The following is a 21181-nucleotide window of genomic DNA, read 5'->3' as shown; positions in this document are numbered from 1 at the left end:
AATGCGAATGAGTTCCGCTAATTCATTCGAAGCCAAATGTCATTCCATTCGAATGACATTAAATTTTCCAGTGTAAATCGCAATTAGTGGGCTTATATGCGAATGCCACTCGATACGAATGACACTAAATCTTCTCGTGTGACAGGGGTATAGGACGAAATACGGGAAGCACTTGACATAGTAGTTCTGCGGAAACCCGCAAGGTGGAGAGAAGCAATGAATAAAGGGGAAAATGAGACATCCACCCGTTCGTAGCAATTGCTACAAAGGAAACCCATACGGGTGCCTCGAAAGAAAAGCCTCATAGTTGAAGAAAAATTCGTCCTGGTCCGGGACTCAAACCCGGGACCACCGCCTTTCCGGGGCAGCCGCTCTACCATCTGAGCTAACCAGGCGGCTAGCAGATGGCAGGGCGAAGTCGAATTTGTCGACAACACGGAGCAAAGGCAAGAGTTTGACATAGTAGTTCTGCGGAAACCCGCAAGGTGGAGAGAAGCAATGAATAAAGGGAAAATGAGACATCCACCCGTTCGTAGCAGTTGCTACAAAGGAAACCCATACGGGTTCCTCGAAAGAAAAGTCTCATAGTTGAAGAAAAATTCGTCCTGGTCCGGGACTCGAACCCGGGACCACCGCCTTTCCGGGGCAGCCGCTCTACCATCTGAGCTAACCAGGCGGCTAGCAGATGGCAGGGTGAAGTCGAATTTGTCGACAACACGAAGCAAAGGCAAGAGTTTGACATAGTAGTTCTGCGGAAATCCGCAAGGTGGAGAGAAGCAATGAATAAAGGGAAAATGAGAAATCCACCCATTCGTAGCAATTGTTACAAAGGAAACCCATACGGGTTCCTCGAAAGAAAAGCCTCATAGTTGAAGAAAAATTCGTCCTGGTCCGGGACTCGAACCCGGGACCACCGCCTTTCCGGGGCAGCCGCTCTACCATCTGAGCTAACCAGGCGGCTAGCAGATGGCAGGGCGAAGTCGAATTTGTCGACAACACGAAGCAAAGGCAAGAGTTTGACATGGTAGTTCTGCAGAAACCCGCAAGATGGAGAGAAGCAATGAATAAAGCGAAAATGAGACATCACCCGTTCGTAGCAATTGCTACAAAGGAAACCCATACGGGTTCCTCGAAAGAAAAGCCTCATAGTTGAAGAAAAATTCGTCCTGGTCCGGAACTCGAACCCGGGACCACCGCCTTTCCGGGGCAGCCACTCTACCATCTGAGCTAACCAGGCGGCTAGCAGATGGCAGGGCGAAGTCGAATTTGTCGACAACACGAAGCAAAGGCAAGAGTTTGACATAGTAGTTCTGCGGAAACCCGCAAGGTGAAGAGAAGCAATGAATAAAGGGAAAATGAGACATCCGCCCGTTCGTAGCAATTGCTACAAAGGAAACCCATACGGGTTCCTCGAAAGAAAAGCCTCATAGTTGAAGAAAAATTCGTGCTGGTCCGGGGCTCGAACCCGGGACCACCGCCTTTCCGGGGCAGCCGCTCTACCATCTGAGCTAACCAGGCGGCTAGCAGATGGCAGGGCGAAGTCGAATTTGTCGACAACACGAAGCAAAGGCAAGAGTTTGACATAGCAGTTCTGCGGAAACCCGCAAGGTGGAGAGAAGCAATGAATAAAGGGAAAATGAGACCTTCGTGTTGTCGACAAATTCGACTTCGCCCTGCCATCTGCTAGCCGCCTGGTTAGCTCAGATGGTAGAGCGGCTGCCCCGGAAAGGCGGTGGTCCCGGGTTCGAGTCCCGGACCAGGACGAATTTTTCTTCAACTATGAGGCTTTTCTTTCGAGGAACCCGTATGGGTTTCTTTTGTAGCAATTGCTACGAACGGGTGGATGTCTCATTTTCCCTTTATTCATTGCTTCTCTCCACCTTGCGGGTTTCCGCAGAACTACTATGTCAAACTCTTGCCTTTGCTTCGTGTTGTCGACAAATTCGACTTCGCCCTGCCATCTGCTAGCCGCCTGGTTAGCTTAGATGGTAGAGCGGCTGCCCCGGAAAGGCGGTGGTCCCGGGTTCGAGTCCAAGATCAGGACGAATTTTTCTTCAACTATGAGGCTTTTCTTTCGAGGAACCCGTATGGGTTTCCTTTGTAGCAATTGCTACGAACGGGTGGATTATCTCATTTTCCCTTTATTCACGGGAAGCACTTGTACTTTAAAAGATATAGTAAGATCCAGCAGAGTCTTTCATTTTCTGAACACGGGAAGCACCTGTGTTTTAACGGTTATAGTACAGATTCAGAATACAGCGTGTTCCGTTTTCTAAATACGAGAAGCACCTGTAATTCAACGGTAATAGAGCACATTCAGCATGCAGAGTCTTCCGTTTTCTAGATACGAATGCACTCTTATATTGTATTACATTCTCTATTTTGCGGCAGTGCGTTCTGCGGAAATGACTTTCTTTATTTACTTAAAAATGTTCGGCCACACATTACCAGCAGATTTTCTGTAAATGAGGGCAAATTTTTGTTACATTGTAGCATTCTTCGTTCCATTGCTCCTTACGCGGTCCTTAAGTTGTTCTCAACCATCTTTGTCGTTCTCCAAGTCTTTGCCCCATATGTCAGGCAGGTAAAATGCACTTGCATACCCTACTTTTCAATGATAATTGTCAGCTTCCAGTCAGAAGCTCACGAAGTCTGCCGTATGCGATCCAACCCATTATTATTCTTCTGTGAATTTTCTTCTCGTGGTCAGGGTTCTCTGTGATTAGTTTACCTAGGTGAACGAACTCCTTCACAGACTCTAGAGGCTGACTTCCGATCCTGAACTCTTGTACCCTTGCCAGGTTATTCATCATTATCTTTGTCTTCGGCATATTAATCTTCAACCCCAGTCTTACACTCTCCCTGTTAAGGTCCTCAACCTTTTGTTGTAACTCGTCTGCATTGTTGCTGAATAGAACATTGTCATCGGCAAACCGAAGATTGCTGAGGTATTCCACCGTCGGACCTTACTTCCAAACCTTCCCAGTTTAATGGCTTGAATACTTCTTCTAAACACGCAGTGAATAGCATTGGAGGCAATGTGTCCCATTGTCTGATCCCTTTCTTTATCGGTATCTTCCTACTTGTGTAGAATTAAAGTGGCTGGGGATCTTTTGTAGATATTTTCCAAGGTATTTACGTAAGCGTTCTGTACCCCTTGATTACGGAATGCCTTTATGACGGCTGGTATCTCTGCTGAATCAAATGCTTTTTTCAAAATCTATGAAAACCATATAGGGATGCTTATTCTATGCTGCAGATATCTCGATAACCTGATTAATTGCATGGATGTGATTCATTGCAGCGTATTCCTTCCTGAAGCCAGCCTGTTCCCTTGGTTAACTAAAATCCAGTGTTGCCCTTAATCTATTGGGGATTAGTTTGACAAATATTGCAACGGGGATGTTGGGAGTACCGAAAGAGTGTATTTACAATATGTATACAAAACGAATCAGAGTAGTTAAGATGGCTAACCACCAACAAAAAGCAGCAGCTAGCGTGCCGCGATCCTCTTCCTCTCTCTTCTATCAACGTTCCGCAACAGGACCCGCGGGTGGTGAAGGGCCGTCTCGGCGCAAGGTAGGCGAAAAACTTCGAAGTATGGGTTCCGCCGCGAAACGTGCACGGCGTCACCAGGCGTTTGACCTGAGGGTGCATCAAACTGTAGCGGCGAAATCTCGTAATTTACGTCGTTAACTTGATGTAGGTTTTCATAAGGCCCTGTGTAGGGAGAGAGAAACTCCTGGGAGAGGCCAACCCGACGAGATGCTGACCAAATGAGCACCCAAGCACCAGACGCGAACTTAACATCGCGATGGCACCGCTCATAACGCTCTTTTTGTATATGCTGTGAGGCTAACAAACGAGATTGGTCAACTTGACGTGTCATGCGAGCGCGATCGATGACTTCACGAGCTTACTCAGTTGCAACACGTGACACAGAAAGGAGGATGGTACCAAACATTAATGTAGGGTCGCGACCATACAAAAGATAAAAGGGTGAATAACCTGCGGTGTATGTCGGGACTAATTGTCCGCCAACATCACGTAGGCCAGCGTGGCCTTCCAGTGGCGGGGATCATTGGAGACGTACATCGATAGCATCTCTGTGACTGTCCAAGATGTCCCGCCGCCAGTGCATCGTGAAGTTGTTCGAAAGCGATGGATCGCAGTTGACGACCAAGGACAAGGAGCAACTCAGGGCCGTCAGGTTTGATATTGCGGCGTTAGATGATGTGGTTGTGCAGCACGAACATGCGGCACGTGTCGTCAGTGTTGCCAAATTGCACTCCGGCGATGATGGACTGTATAGATTCGTGGCGTTGTTGTTCAGCGCGCTTGTCGGTCACGTGAGCAAAAGCGATCACGCAGGTGACCGGAACCTGCGCAGCAGGGTCAGGGTGATTCATGGAGTGACGAGAGACGCAATCAGCGTCCTTATGGGATTGTCCAATCTTGTGATTGACAACAAACGTAAATTCTTTGATCAGCAAAACCCAGCGACCAAGCTCTGCTGTCGCGTCCCGGATGGGTGACAGCCAGTAGACTGCGTGACGGTCTGTAACGACCGAAAACGTGCGACCGTACAAATATGGCCGGAACTTCGCTACAGCCCAAACCAAAGCCAAACGCTCTCGCTCGGTGACGGAATAATTTCTCTCGGCAGGTGACATCGGAGGGCTGGCGTAAACTATTACACAATCGGTTCCATTCTGCTGTTGGGCAAGAACAGCGGCGATGCCATAGCCGCTTGCGTTAGTGTAGACTTCGGTCGGTGCAGATGGATCAAAGTGAGCAAGTATGGGAGGGGTGGTCAGAAAACCGATGAGTGTGGCGAAAGCGTGAGTTTGGCCAGGGCCCCATAATAACGGCGTTTTCTTCTTCAGCAGATCTGTTAAAGGCCGAGCAACGTCGGCGAAGTTATGGACGAAACGGCGAAGGCAAGAACACAGGCCGACGAAGCAGCGCACGTCGGACGCAGAACGTGCCACAGGGAAACTGCGTACGGCGGGAAATTTTTCCTGATCTGGTTGGACATCGGTTGCGTCAACAAGGTGCCCGAACACGGTAATCTGTCAGCGCCCGAATTGACACTTCCGGAAGTTCAGTTCGAGGCCGACTTTTCGGAAGACCCCAAGTGTGGCAGCGAGTCGGGTGAGGTGGCTGTGGAGCGTGGGAGAAAAAAAAACAATAACGTCATCAAGGTAACAAAGACAGGTCACCCATTTGTAGCCTCGCAGAAGAGAGTCCATCATGCGTTCAAATGTCCCATGTGCTTTGCATAGGCCAAATGGCATTTTATTGTAAGGATGTAAACAATCTGGCATGATTTGATGGTCATCATATCGCAGTCCATTTCATCATCTGAAATTTGCCAGTAGAGGGACCGCAGATCGATGGATGAGAAGTATTTATCTCCGCGCAAGCAGTTGAAGGCGTCATCGACGTGTTGTAGTGGGTAGACGTCTCTTCGCGTGATCTTGTTCAAGTGGTGATAATCGACGCAAAAACGCCAGATACCATCTTTTCTTTCACAAGAACGACAGGCGAAACCCAAGGGCTGTCTGGTGGTTCTACAATCTCTTTGCGGAGCATTCTGTCCACTTCTGCTTGGATGACTCGACGTTCAGCATGCGATGCACGATTGGGACGCAGACAAATACGATTCGTGTCTCCAGTGTCTGTACGGCGGAGAATAACAGATGTTTGACCTAAAGGCCTGCCGCCGAAATCAAATATGTCACTGTTACGATTCCAGCCGGAGACGTACGGCCATGGCTTGTGTAGAGGTGAGGTCAAGTGCAATAATTTTCGCGAAGTCATCCGTTAGGGAACCAGTGCTTTGAGCTGCAATTGGAGCTAAGAAGCCACTCTCGGCATGCAGACTTTCAATGTTAAATTGGGAAGTATTATAAACGTTGGCCAAGAACATTCTGCCTGCAAATACTTGAGGGCACAGGCTGAAATTCAGAAGCGGAAGAACGACGCCGCTATTAGTAATCACAACCAGCGTATGCGGAAGAGCAACGTTCAGGTTCCAAAGCACGTCAATGATGTGGCAAAGGACATATTCACCGTCAGGAATCTGTGGCTCTGCGGTGAAAGCGACGTAAGTGACTTTCTCAGGTGACAGGCGCACATCGTGAAGCGCACACAAGTGCGGTGAAGCGGATCTAGGAGCATCGGCGACTTCAGGCATTTGCAACTGAAGAACACCGGTTGCACACTCGATGAGAGCAGAATGATGGGATAAAAAGTCCGATCCGAGGATAACGTCGGGGGGGCAGTTGTCGATCACAGCAATCAGAAGTAGTGCGGCCACCTTTACTTAAACGCACAATACAAATTCCAAGAACAAGCACGCAGCCGTCGGCCACATGAAGCACTCGGGCAGCTGCTGGGGTGGGGACCTTCTTTAAAGGTCTAACTAGGCTAGCAATCATCACAGAAGCGCGGGCTCCAGTGTCGACGATTGCTTGGATAGGTACGCTGTCTATTTTAACGTTAATTACACTTCTCTTTGTGGCCACAGACAGAGCGTTTACTGCAGTAGTAGGCAATGGACCACCACTTCCGAGGGCTGCATTTCTTAGTTTTCCGAAAGGATGCGGCGAAAAGCCACAGGGGACGGAAGGCGACGTGGCTGCGGCGAACATGAAGATGGGCGACGTGTTTGTGGTGAATGAGACTGGTGTCGGCGAGGCCATTGTGGGCGACTGTACCACGTGTTCCTAGCAGAGTTGTCGGCGCTGATAGAGTCGGCGGTGGGTGAGACATTGCGGGTATTTCCATTAAAATGACTCAGGTTGGCAATGTGCGAGTTCTTTAGGGCCACTAGTTGCGACAGTATTGGGCGACATGACCAATGCGGTGACAGGTGAAACATATTGGCTGGTTTTCCGCAGTTCTCCACTCAGTCGGGTTGCGATAACGCGGAGAGGAGCGTCGGGGTGGAGCGACAATAGTAGAAGGCCGTTCATTAGCTTTGGGATTGGCGACAGCACAGGCAGAATGTAAACCAATGTTTTCAACTTCCTGGAGAACGATGACTTGTACGAAGGGAACTGAAAAAGCGGTAGCATCAGGGCTAAGCGAACAGAAAGCTGCGGCGTCATCGCATTCCAGTTCACGTCGAACGATTCGCACCACGTCTTTTGATCGCGACGCATGCTGCTGTGCGGGTTGCTCTTCACACGTCGACGTTGCGGCAGTATTAGCAATTCTGGCGAATGGTTCCAAGACGCGCCGGCTTTTGGCCTGCTCGAATTGTCAGCACTCTTTGATAATAGCATCAACTGTAGATCAGCTTTTGCACATGAGCAGATTAAAGGCGTTCTCAGCAATGCCCTTAAGCACGTGCCCGACGTTCTCAGATTGTGTCATGTCGTGATCAGCTTTACGACAAAGTGATAGCACGTCCTGGATGCACGAGACAGGACTCCGTGGGCGATTGGGCACGGGAGGCCAGTTCCTGGTTTGCGGCAATTTTACGGCCGGCCGGCTTGCCAAACGACTCGGTCAAATTCTTTCTGCATTGGTCGCAGATGGTTAGCTTCTCTTCATGGTTTCATACCACACTTGTGCCGTGACTCTTAGCTAGAACCACAGGTTAGCTAGCAGAAGCATAGGGTGCAATCAGTTGATTCCACTCACGCGTTCGTACATGGGCACCCACTCTTCAACGTCGTCGCCATCGGTACCGCTGAAAGTTCCAGGATCCTTGGGTCGCACAATGAGAGCCGAAGGGGACAGCGACGTAGCTGGCAACGGGGACGGCGACGGTGACGGCAACGTCTTTGATCCCGATTTCTCAACGTCAGTCATGGTGCGGACGGTGATGCGATGTCCACTGCGGAGCTCCGTTTCCAGCCGTGGTACGGCGCACCTCTCACCAATATGTTACGGGGATGTTGGCAGTATAGAAAGAGTATTTTCTGTATATATATACAAAATGAGTCAGAGTAATTAGGACGGCTGACCACCAACAACACGCAACAACCAGCATGCGCCAATCTTCTTCTTCCTCTGTCTTCTTTCATCCTTCCGTAACAATATCTTATATAACACTCGGAGTAAGGTAATGAGTAAATATTTTTTTTCATTTCTTTAACGTCTACTTTTGTGTGGATTAGTATAATGCTTGCATTATTCCAGTTTTCTGTGACCCTTGCAGTCGATAGACACTCCCTTTTGAGAACCGCTTGTTTTTCTAGCATTATGTCTCCTCCATCTTTGATTAAATCGACTGTTATTCCATCTTCTCCTGCCGCTTTCCCCGTTTCATGCCTTGCAAGGTCCTTCTGACCTGATCTTTAGTTATAGGAGGAGTTTTTGCATCCTGTTCACTATTGTTTGGAATAGAATACTCCTGAGTCCTCTGGGTACTGTACAGGTCATTATAGAATTCTTCCGCTGCTTATATTATAGCTTCGAGATTGCTGATGGTATTACCGTGCTTATCTTTCAGTGCATGCATCTTGGTTTGTCCTATGCCAAGTTTCCGTCTCACTGATTTCAGACTGCGCCCAATTTTTATGGCTGCTTCAGTCTTTCTCACGTTACGATTTCGAAAATGACTTATTTTGGCTTTGTTGTTCAGTTTTGATAGTTCGGTGAATTCTACGTTATCTCTTCAGTTGGACACTTTTATTCTTTGTCGTTTATTTATTAGCTCCTGTGCTGCCTTGGAAGAGCTTGCCTACTGGTTGCCTCGATGACAGGCCTCCCAATTTAGTTGATGCTTCTGAAGTCAGCCTCATTACGGCTTCATTCAGTACCTCTATGTCATCATCATCATCTCTCTGTTCGAAGGCTGCATATTTGTTTGCAAGTACGAGCCTAAAATTGTCTGCTTTTTACCCTTACTGACCCTAATCGACCTGTTTCTTCTTGGCCAATTTTACTTTTCTCTGTTCAAATTTAGGTAAATCCTTACCCTCACTAAGCTACGATAACAGCACTTTATCCTGCCTATCACTCCTACATCCTGCACTATGCTTCGATCGGCAGAATGTACGAAACCAATTTCATTACTTTGGTCGCCATTAGGGCTTTTGCAGGCCCACTTTCTGTTGCTAAGTTTCCTGAAAAAGGTGTTCATTATTATGAGCTTATTTCTTTTTTGCGTTTAATACCAGCATCTCTCCTCTATCGTTTCTAGAATGGACGTCGAAGTTGCCAATCGCCTGTTCACCCGCCTGATTTTTCGCCATTTTGGCATTCAAGTCACCCATTACTACTGTTTACCGAGTTTGCACGTTTCTCATCGCTAATTCATCATCGTCATAAAACAGATCTACTTCCTTATCGCCGTGACTCGATGTTGGAGCCTAGGCTTGTACTACCTTTAATGTTTATCTCTTATTATGTTTGACTATGACTACTGCTATCCTCTCATTAATTCTGTAGAATTCGTCATTGTTGCGCGCTATGTCCTTATAGATTACGAATCTATAAGGACATAGCGTATTGCTTCTTCTCAGGGAGACCTCCATAGCAGAGTACATGGCCGCTATTTAGCAATGTATAAGCCCCACAATCTCTTCTGATCTCACTAAGGCCGATAATATCCCCATATTTGCTTCTCTATAAAGGCGTTGTACGTGCCTTGTCCTGAAGGCTCCAGTCGCAATGTGGGTTCAGAAAATATGGAGAGGATCCAGCATATTTAAAGCACTTGGCGATGCGGACTGACATACTATGGCGCTGTAGGCAAGACGTGAGCTGTCAGGACACCTGTACAAGTTCCAAAAACATTTCCTGTCACTGCCACATGTTGTATTTGATAGAAGCTTCAATAAGTTCCTTGTTTCGAGCCACTTAGCCTGTGAGTACTTGGCTGATGAATGTGAGCGTCGAGTCGACTATGATACCGAGAATGTGTGCTCGGCACTTGCAGGTAATTTGCTATCGGAGAGCTCAATAGCAGGCCCTCATACCATTCTTCTCTCATTCATGAAAAGCACGCATGTATTTGCGGTGGGCTGAAGCTAAAATCGTTTTCATCACCCCATTTCGCCGTATTGTTTAAGGCACCCAAGATATGTCGTTCGCAGACAGCAAGATTACACGATTGCAATCTAACCTGCCTATCTTTTACATATACAGAGTAGAACATTGTTCGGGGATAGCCACGCGCAAATAAATAATCTTCAGAATGAACAGTCTGCAGCATAGCGCACCACCTTGCGGAACACCTGTTTCCTGGGTCAATGACCTCGATAAAGCATGGTGCATCCTTACACGAAAGGTGTGATTAGAAAAGTAACCTTCGACAGTACAGAAAATATTGCTGCGGACTCCTGTTGCGGGAAGGTCTCGAACAATACAAAGGCGCCACGTGGGGTCATGCGCTTTCTTTAAATCAAGAAATACTGAGCGAGAAAAACTCTTTGTCCATGAAAGCGTCCCTTGTCTCGATGCGGACGAGGTGGCCTGCAGTCGACTGATCTTCTCTGTGGCCACACTGGTAATGATCTAGTATTCCGTTGCTCTCTAGGAGATAGGCTAGCTGTCGGCTTATCATCTTCTCGAAAAGCTTGCACAGTGTTATGTGTGTAGTGCGCGACACGATCGGGTGTTGGAGATGACAAGAAGCAAACTACAAGTAGTGCCCGCGCCGAGGCGAATTCCTTGCTGGATGGAAAACTACAACGTCGCAGGACGTCCCGCACGTGAACACGCGGCGCAAAAAAAGAAACTAAAAAAAAGCCAATCCAATCAGAAGAAACCACGGAGCTTCAAGCAGCCAAGGAGCAATGACGAATTGGCCAGAGCGGGAGAAAAGCGAGGCGTGCTGGCAGAAAGGGGGGTGGGGGTGTTCCAGGAAGCGACGCCAGGAGAACTTGGGCCACCGCACCGGGAGTTGAAGACAGGCAGTCGGGTTCCAGACCCGAGCCACCAGGACTTCACCCGACCGGAGCCTCCTGCCAATCCGTTTCTATGCGTCGACACTCTACCCGATCATGAACAGCTGCCCGAGGCCGGCGAGCTTCTGCGCCAGTGGCAGAACGAGAGCAGTCGGGCTACGGGCCCGAGTTCTACACCCAGCTGCCTGCCCAGAATGCCGCCGTGATCTGCTCATGCCGCCAAGCCACCTGTTTTCCCTCTCCAAGCCAGAGCTGCCGCGCTCTGGTCGCCCAGTCAACGGTCCAACACCACGACCTTTGGTGAGACCGACACTTCTCTCGTCATCCTGGTTCCACTTCACGTCGAGACTACTATGTGGCCTCACAGTCGTGGTCAGCCCGGACTCGCGTACTGTTAATACCATCCTATCCCTAAGTGCGTCTCTTGCCGTGTTGTCTCTTTGAGTGTTTATTTTATGGTTTTTTATCCTCCTTCTAGTTTTATTAAAAGTCTCTGTGTGTGTTTTTGAAACAGACGGCTTTGTCCTCAATTGATTTCTCGGAGGCTCCGCCTCAGAGAACTGCTTGAACCTTTAAGCAAAAGAACCTGCATCACAAATAAAACTAGTACGGGGATAAAAAACCAGAAAGTGAACACTCAAAGAGACATCGCGGCAAGAGACGCACTTAGGGCTAGAATAGTATAAACAGAACGCGAGTCCGGGCTGACCACGACTGTGAGGGCGCATAGTGGTCTCGACGCGGAGAAGTAGAGACAAGATCACGAGAGAAGTGGTGTCGGTCTCACCAAATGTCGGGGTGTTGGACCCTTGACCGGGTGACCAGAACGTGGCAGGACTTGCTTGGAGAGGGAAGGCAGGCGGCTTGGCGGCACGAGCAGATGGCGGGGCCGTTCTGGCCAGGCAGCTGGGTGTAAAACTCGGCCAAAGGACAAAGAGAGATTAGTGTTCGCTCTGTTTCAGGGTTTAGGTACTTGATAATTTCATGTATCATACGGTCAGCACCTCGCGCTGAGCTGTTGCAAGAAGCAAGAAAAGTTTTTAGCTCCGTTAACAAAACGGAAGGTTGTGATCTTCATTTCAGACGCATTTCCGATTAAGGGGTTGTCGCTATGTGCGTTCTTTCAACCTCGGGAATGATTGTGTGTAATGAGATGCACTGGAGATATATACGAAATGTTCACCAGATAATCTGCCTGATCTGCGAGGCCATCTGCGTGGGTACTTACTAAGTGCAGGTGGTGCGTCTCCTAACGTTTTAATTTTTTCAACCTATTCCATGCTTTCGTCTCGCCCATGCAACAATTCATACCAGATAGGTACCGCTCTCGGCTCTCTCTCTCTCTTTGAACGTCGACGTGTTCTCCTGCGTTTTGATTGGACCTATTTGAAATTATAAGGTTTTCTGTGGTTGGACAATTACGAAGCCATCTCGAAGCTTTGTTTAAATTTTTGCCGCTTTCTGACATTGGTCATTCCACATAGGGATGTGACGTTTATTAGCCAGCCCGTTAGCTTTTTTAATGGATATCGCAGCAGCGTCAATAATAAAACATGTAGGTATACCACCGCATCGTCTAGAATAAAAGCAGAAATGGCATCTTCTCATAAATATGTGAGCTCCCGAAACAATTCCCAGTTGGCTGATTCTAAGTTCCATGGGGAAAAATTTGGCTGTACGCTAGCCGTACACTGCTGCTACAACCAAATCTGTTATTACCAAGGTTGGCTATCCCACAGAAAGTTAACTCTTGCTGCCTGAAAGATTGGAAATAAAACGAAAGGCAGACAGCAGATATGAAAAGGGAGAAATACAAAGGTTGGAGAAAGAGAGATACAGGAAAAGGATACTATCTTTTTCCTGCGGGTGGGCCACTCCGGAGGTGCCGTCTACGTGAACCCATGGTCAAAGGGACGTGCTGCCTCCGCCAATTGGCCTTAAGGGTCCAAGCACTCAGCATCGGTTCACCCCCCAGGATCCCCGTTTCCCTGGACACGATTAAGCCGCGCACGATTAGACGCGGCAGGGTCCAACTGTAGTGTGCTCGGGCGCGTGGTGTCGCAGCACACCAAAAACCTCCTTACGCAAACACCTCGTGAGGTCCACGTATGAGAAAACATTATTCATCTACGCGGCTGGATAGACGCACGCAATTTTAAGAACCTAGCCATAAAACAAGTACCGCGCCGACTAGCGCATCCGGCGTAACGCGTTCCAGCTAGCAATGGGAATGCATGCGCCCAAAACGGAAACTGAAAGCGTCGTTCAGGTAATAATGCTAACGGCTCCGTGCACCATAGTCGACTGGGCCGCTGGGCTCTATGGGAGTTTCCGCACTTGTTGAATTTCTTGCATTCCGCTACGACGCTGGCACCATCCCCCGCATCAGGATGTCCTATTTCACTGCTCTAGCATGGCCCCACAGGAACCCTCTCCACGTCTACGTGCTGCTCGCCTCTGGAAATCCAGTTTGATAAGAAATGTTTGTCAATAAAGGCAATGACGTTCGCTTTGAAAGAAAAGAAAAGCGAGGTCTTATAAACGAGCAGAACGTTTTAGTGGCCTGTTCAAACATCGCTGCGAGTCACCGACCGATGCTTGCGTGGGCGGTTAAGCGAATTTGAGGTCATGACAATGGAATAAAAATACATTAAAATAGTTTCATGCTATAGGGCTCCTGGAGCTCTTTAACGTACAGCCAATCCACAGTATACGGGAGTTTTCTATTTCATCCTTGTTGAAATGCGGCCGCCGCACCTGTGATATTATGCCGCGTCCTCTAGCAGAACAATGCCATAGCTACTACACCACACTGCGGACAAGTGTCAAAGGAGAGTAAAGTGAAATGGTTCGATAAGAAATTACGTCTAGAAGCAGAGTCCATTTGGTGAAGGGACCTTTGTTTATTTATTGACATATGTTCTAGACAGTGACACCTGCAGTACGGCGCACCAGTTTTGCAAAGTAAATGGCTTTTTTGAAAGCCTTGCCCATACGATAGTTGCATTACGGCATCATCAGAGCGCCCGATCATGACCTGTTTATCTTGGCATGCTTGGTGTTGCATAGTGTAACACAGCCTGCAGGAATGTTATGAGACATGTATTTCAGCGTAAAGTATATTTTCTCTTTTTCAACAATAACGGCCGAACAAGAAACCTGCGTGAATAGTTGACGTTTCAAGAAGCCCTCTTGTTGAAACGCTGTCTGCTGGCCAATTTTTTTGCGCTTTGGAACATTATTCTTCCTTATTATCACTTTTCATTCATCTCCGGGTGAGCTATTGTCACTATTTGGTGTTTGTACTGCGAAATGTCGCTGTCACATTGTAAACTGCCGTCATCACTGTTCTGCTGTATGTTTTGTTTTGTGAATTTGATTGCTAGATTTTTGTTAATGCCTAATAGCAAAGAATGTTTTAAAAGCATTTTATTAAAAAACACCAACCTAGCTTCCATAAGCAATTGCACCCCTTCAGAAATTTGCGCTTTGCGCCCCCCCCCCCCCATGTATTAATTGTAATGGTATGAAGAATTCACCCTCAATTTCACATCTTAAACAAACGCATGTGCTGATCTCGTGCAGGCGAAATACCTATTACTGCTACTATGGATCTAATTTCTACCACTCGCATTCATCCATGCAGATAGAAAGAGACACCACACTTCCTTGGAAAATGCTTTAGCGCCTTCATTCACTCTGATTGTGAAAGATGTTGGATTGACACCAGCTGTTCCGAGACTAATTGGTGCTTCTCTTTTCAGATTTGTAAAACCAACCCCAAAAACATTATTGACACGTGTACTTGTGTGTCTTTTTCAGGTGACTGCTTTTCACCGTCTCGCAAATGTTAACGCTCAGCGCAGGGCACGCACACATGCATCAGAAGTTTCTCGAATGTTATCTATGGGTCTGTCTGCTGTCTGTCGCCACCGAAGCTTGTGTAATCTCATTGCATGAGGGACGCCATTTGCGTATAACTTTCTCGAAGACACGCGGGTGCCAGCGATTACTCGGGAACATTCGGTAACTCCTGCATAAAAGCTGACGCGCTGACCGCCAGAGCAGATTTTCAACGACCGCCTACTGTGTTCGCCGCCATCTTTGAGATCGAGATTGATTCAAAAGCATCAAATGGCCGATTGAGCGAAGAAGCCGGCGTCTGTAGCAGAGAAACGGCGCCTGAATTTCCATTGGTAGCGGCGCCACGTCCCTTGCGCGCCTCGACGAAGCATAGCGGGCGCAATAGATGCCTGCAGGCGCACTGGCGCACCAGGTTTGCGTGAAGGTTTCTGTACGTGAAAACTGTCACCTATATTCTAACTTCGTCCAGGTAATCACTACAAAGAAATTCTTCTACAAAAATCAGAATAAATTCGAAATAAAAATGTTGGCTGTGGTTTGTTTCATACCTAGAACCCCAGGCTCCCAAGGTGAGTGTCTTGCCCTATAGGCTAAGCCAATGACTCCTAGATAGCACGTCTGTGCACTCTGCTTTATGCCATCATGCTACTTGAAACAAAATTTTCATTGCCAAGCTGGGCGCGACAAAAGTGGTGATGTCAAATCACCGCAGCTTTCTACAGAGCTTCCTGATTAGATTCTATCGCTGTCGTACCAGGCAGCATGACGTGCGGATCGAAGTGCATCGGCTCTATATTTAGGAGGCGTTTCCCAAGCATCTCAACGCGCTCGCTTACCTGCGAGGAGTTCGTAACAAGAAGGACCGCTTAGCGGCATTCAATTGGACACTAATTTTTCCGCATTCAAGACTCCTAAGATGTTCTGAGGTGTCGTCGTATTTCTTTAGGGTGCTGCTCGTAAGCGCCCGATCCTGCGTTGAGCGTCGGCGTCATTGGTGTAACCGAGCGAGCGAGCAGAGTGAAAAATGAAAGGGAAACACGGAGGGCAGCGGGGGGGGGGGAGATGAAAAGGAAAGAGAGCGCAAGGGGGAAAGCACAGGATGAGGCTGCAGTGAAAGGATGAGGCGGAAAGTCGAGGAGGAGGGTATGGCGACAGCGTGGCAAGAAAAGCGTACTTCCGCTCTGCGGCGACGATGGCTACCAGGTGGTGCCAGAGTAGCGCACGTCCTGTGTTCACCGATGGCATACGGCGAGCGCGTGCGATACAATGAAAACAAATGCTGCATTAGCGGAGGTCTGTTTGCAGTGGCTGCTGAAAATGCGCCCACGCGTCACATGCGCGACCCCTCGTGATCTCCCGATTAGCGAGGCAGTCGCCCGACACTTCGCGCCATTTGCAAAGTACCACTCGAGACGTTGAGCGTCCGTTCCAGCCAATATATCGCGAAATGAAAGCACGTATAGAGCTGCGCTGAAATGTCGCATTAGTGGGCTTCTTAATGTCGGCAAATTTTCGATACTGCAGTATTCTACGCGTGCATATAAGCGCTGCTAAGTGAAGCACTTGTAGCTTGCACGAGTAATGCAACTACCCTTGTCAAAATGTTGGCTTAAAGCAACCTTCCTGGCTCCACTGCTGTTTATCCTGTCATCGATGTCATTCCAGCTTCCGCATGCCCTTGTATGATGCCATCGTCCTCATGGTTGTATGATGCCATCGTTCGTGGTTCCATCGCCGTCATTACGCCATGGTCACGATGCTTCCCTTGCAAAATCGTGAACTTTCAATCATTCTCATAATTCACAGCTGTCATGCGGTCCTCGTCAATATTACTTCGCTGTTGTCTCAATATTGTCACGCCGTCGTCCTCGCGCCTTCGACGTAATACTATCGCCATTTCAATGTCGAAATTCGATGCCGTTGTTGTTGTCACAGTGTCGTCAAATTTCATTGTCATCATGATGTTGTGATGACGCTGTCGTCCTCAGGTCATCACCGGCTTTGTGTTGTCGTCACACAAATGTGGTGCTTTCGTGGCTGTTCTGTCATCGCCACGCCACCGTCGTCACGTCATTGCCATCATTTCCTCGTCCTGCCATTGTCGTGATTGCGTCAGTGTAATTAAACTGTCATTCTCCAATTGTCGACATACTGTCGTCGCCTCACCGTCCTCGTCATGGTATGCCTTGAAGAGGTTGTAGGGTAATTTGCTACTATTTAGAGACTGCGCTGGTTTAGAATCTTTAGGCAGCTTCCATAGACTTGCTAGCTCTATTGGTGTGTAACAGGTAGCTAATGCAGTGTAAGTACGACGAATATGCGCCAGGCTTTAGCATCTCATCTCGTAGTGAAAAGTTTTGCTCTGCAGCGTACTTGAACGATCGTGTAAGAGCAGCTGAAAGCCTGCTTTTGTGATGCCTCGTTTGAAAGTATAGTATGCGCTCAAGAAAGCGAAGTAGACCTTGTTTGATTGGTTCATTTGAGTGATACATTGAAGTATTTCGCTAAAAAGATTTTTCCTGCCATTGATACAGTAATGTAAAATAGGCATTCCAGAATTTATTTTATTTTATTGTGAAAGGGACCGAATAACCATTCAATATATGACTTGCTATTTTGACACTGATTTTCTATTTTCTCAATCACGTTACCTAATGCATCGTAATAGTTCAATAGGAAATATTTAATTCAAAAATTTTGCACTAAGCATATTTTGTAAGCACAATCTTTACAGGAAGATAGATTTCTCCAAGGAACTGCAATTATTTGCCATCTGCTCTCAAAAGAGAAGAATTTCGCAGGCTGCTTTTGCATTCGGCTGCTATAAAAGGCTTCAGAATCTTTGAGAGCGATTTTGCCTTTAGGTCCAAAAGTACTGCTTTGCTGTATTCGAATGTCCGATATTACACAACAATGTTTTGCATCAACGTGGGCATTTTTTATTGGCAGCTCTCATCGTAGATCTGGTAGGTAGGGTGGAATCCACAGAGCAGTTCGAAGATATACTCGCAACATGAATGCTGCTGGCCGAGTTCCGCACCAGTCACCCACAAGCTGCAACCTTTACCTGCATAAAAATGCAGCAATAAGTTATTAAGATGACGAAAAAGTAATGTTATGAGCAATGCCTACACTAACGCTGGAACGAGAAGACATTGTAATAAAGAAAAAGTACTCACTCAGTATGGCACAACTGTCTCATCGATAATGGCGTAACGATACACCCTGATTGAACGCTTTAAGCGTCTTAAGAAATCCTTGCACTTTCAGCCGCTGCTGCGTACCTTTTTTTGGTACTTGACGCCACATTTCTTCGAATAGATCTTATATTCTCTCTGTTGTTACTGTCTACTTGCGCTTACTCGATTAAACCCCTTATTTACGATCACCAGTACTACCCAAATATTTACAGCAATTTGGAGGATGGCTGACGCCCTTCCTTTCGAATTCCTTTATTAATACAAGTTGCTGGCCAGCGAGAACTCCCACTTGGAAGTAGACGTAAAAAATAATTTTTGAAGGTACTAATGTATCTATATATTTAAGGTACCTGAGGCGCGCATGCATTAATACTGTAGGAGGGAAGTAGGAACAACAATGTAGCACATTCGGTGGACACAAACGAATTGAGACAAAGACAGATACTCTTTCTCTGTTCAGCTTAGCAACAACTCGAAAAAATCAAGCAAATAATAACCTTTCTAAAAAGTCAGAAAATAGCAATCAACTATGCACTTGAGACACCTAAAAAATTATGTATCTTAATACAAATTTTGCAGATCCAATGAAAATCTTGGAATCTATGTGAAGCGTGACATTCGTGAAGCAGTTATTAAAATGCTGTATATTTACCCATTTTAGTACTGCGTCATTGGCGTAAAGGAAACCAAAGTGCGCACATGGTGTTCTCGTGTACGTGTTCTACGAATCTGACAGAAGCAGCGATCACGGCAAAAGAGCTAGTACGCGTTGGCAAGGTTGAAATAGACGTGTTATTGTGGCCTAGCGCTTACTTAGAGCTTTACTTAGACACCTGTGCTGGGGCGCTGAGGTTCGCGCTGACCACTGGGCACGTAATTGAGTTTTTCAAGTATAAGCTTTTCCGATCGACAGCAGCAGCAACGAACAGCACCCTGTAAGCACGCTCAGCAATGTCCGGCATCAAAAATCTTACGCTATGAAAGGAATATCCGCGGTACGAGACAAAAGTAAAAAAATTAAGAAGTACATGACGCTGCAGCTCTTATACTCATGCAGGGTGCGCTGAAACAAAAAACAGGCTTGGAAACCTAGACTCTGGAGACATCTTCGGGCAGTTTAAGGGGCGACCTGTGCGGGGAAACGCGTAGTTCTCTTCTCTAACAAACTTTTCGGCTTAATTTCCACTTTGTGAAATATTTTTTTTCTCGGCTTAATAGCTGATGCACCTTCTCAACTATGAAAAGACTTAAAAACTTTCGTATGATAGCAACGATAAACAAAGGTACTTACCATCGCATTTCGGCACTGTTCTTACACAAAATATAATTATTTGTGGTGTATAGAGCAGCTCTAGGCTGGATCTGCTGCAGCTTCTCAATACTCAACTTTCTCAAGGCATCGCAAGCACTGTACTCTTATTTAAGATAAGGTTAAGGTTAGACCTATATACGAAACCCTTTTCTAAGGTGAACTCGGGCTGGATTGAAATTACGTTGTAGAATGTTAAGCAGCTGTTTGGCCTAAATACTAGCTTATCTACTTGCGTATTCATGAAAACGTTCTTCATGCATATGACGGCTAAAGTCTTGTATTCAGGTAACCATTCAAAAAATCTTGAATCTGAAAGATTTACTTTTTTTCTAAAGGCCATACTAGTATTCGTATAAATCTTCATATGGAGGCACTGGGGCATTTTAGAATTTATGCCAATTTGCAGTTGAAGAGCATCCCCTTGGCGTGTGATATTTCAATGAATCGAGCAGTACTACGTGTACAATAAGGAGAACGAGACATGATCACCAATGTCATTTATAAATATCAGAAAGTTCAGCGGTCTCATCAATGATCATCGAGGGTCACCCGAAACTACGCAACATTATGACAAAGTTCATTATCAAGGATAACTCATTGTTAATGCAAATAGGTCTTTATTCACGTTAGCAGTACAGTAGCCTAATGAAGAAGCGAGAACTTTGGCAATGCAAAATGTTACAACCGCAATCAAACACCTTCCTAAAATCTGAATCAGAACGATCAATCTGACCATCAGCCTTTATTTACTCTGCAATATCGTGAATAAACTCCATCGTTAGTGTGTCGCACAAAAACCAGCCCTGAAGCAATGTTGGGTTGTTCAGAAGAAGAGGTGATTTAGCAAACTAATCATAAAGCCGTGTAAATCATACCCTGAACGGTACACTTCTCATTAATATAGTCCTGTAGTTATAAGTACACTGGGAAACTGCACTTTATGACCCTGCGTAGTGTACTAAATGTACAGGGGTGGTCAAAAGTTCAGAGGCCACAGCGTGTTCGACAACGTTCCCTCTCACGCAAGTTGCAGGGCTGCTTGAGTAATTTTGGCACTCGGAAGCTCTGGGTGGTGAGAAACAGTATACGTTACCCTCTTCACAAAAGCATTGGGGCTCTTATAGTCAGATACCTGACACGCCACTTGGGCACGAAGTAATCGTGTTCGCGCAAGCTGAGGCCTGGAAACTTTTGACCGCCTATGTATATGCAGTGCTTGGGCCATTTTTGCTTCGTTTACTTGCAAGGGGCAGCAGATTCTGCCTGTTTATACTTTCCGCTATGGTCTTATCTACCTAGTGTTCGCAAACTGTTTCCCATATTTAAACTTGACCTTTTCTCGGCAGTCTTTATAAGAACGTCAGAAAGAAAAGGTTGAACATCACATCTGAAATCAAGAACTTACCGCTGTGACCTTGCAGGTGATCATTTTGCCAGATGCGTCAGCAAACCATCGATTGCGGAATCCCTGAAGGTAACCATTCATCCCACTCACACTGGGCCAACCCGACACCGATTTCCAACTGCCAACGACATCATTTTTTTCTTCGCGTCGGCGCCTCTCTCACATTGTACCGACGCCAACAATCTGCCGACAGCCGGCGGAGAGTTCGGCTTGGGTGCAGACGGACAGAGGCGCCGACTTGAAGGGAAAAAAAAGGCTGTCGCCGACAGTCAGCAGGCCGAAATCAGTGTCGTATTAGCCCATTTTGAATTAGCCTTAAGTAGTGTGTCTACGATTATCGCCAACTATTGTGAGCAGACACCATTCTTAGGAAGCGCGCTAACGCTTCTCAAGTGGTATTGCCGACACCATAATCAGGATTGAGCGCTTTCTGTATCATCTGCCGCTTTTGACATTACTCTGGGAAAGATCACTCCTACTGCTATGGAGTATTTCCAACTGTTTTGTTGCTGCACACTTGGTCAGAATATTT

The 21181-nt window shown here is 46.9% G+C and overlaps 1 protein-coding gene and 1 non-coding gene across 2 annotated transcripts in view; one reads left to right on the top strand and one right to left on the bottom strand.

Moving 5' to 3' along the window:
* The first annotated feature begins 1689 nt into the window (after positions 1-1689).
* On the top strand, positions 1690-1764 carry TRNAS-GGA (transfer RNA serine (anticodon GGA)). Its single transcript has one exon. It is a non-coding gene; the product is annotated as a tRNA-Ser (tRNA).
* A 15907-nt stretch (positions 1765-17671) lies between these two features.
* The window catches only part of LOC142570559 (uncharacterized), a 37684-nt gene continuing 34174 nt past the window's right edge, over positions 17672-21181 (bottom strand). Inside the window, exon 5 of the mRNA XM_075678932.1 lies at positions 17672-17799. Coding sequence (XP_075535047.1) covers positions 17672-17799 — 128 coding nt within the window. The remainder of the gene's footprint in view (positions 17800-21181) is intronic.

This window comes from Dermacentor variabilis, chromosome 2 (genome assembly GCF_050947875.1).
Source record: "Dermacentor variabilis isolate Ectoservices chromosome 2, ASM5094787v1, whole genome shotgun sequence".
NCBI classification, from domain to species: domain Eukaryota; kingdom Metazoa; phylum Arthropoda; class Arachnida; order Ixodida; family Ixodidae; genus Dermacentor; species Dermacentor variabilis.
The sequence above is the reverse complement of the archived record's forward strand: the minus strand, read 5'-3'. Positions and strand labels throughout refer to the sequence as shown.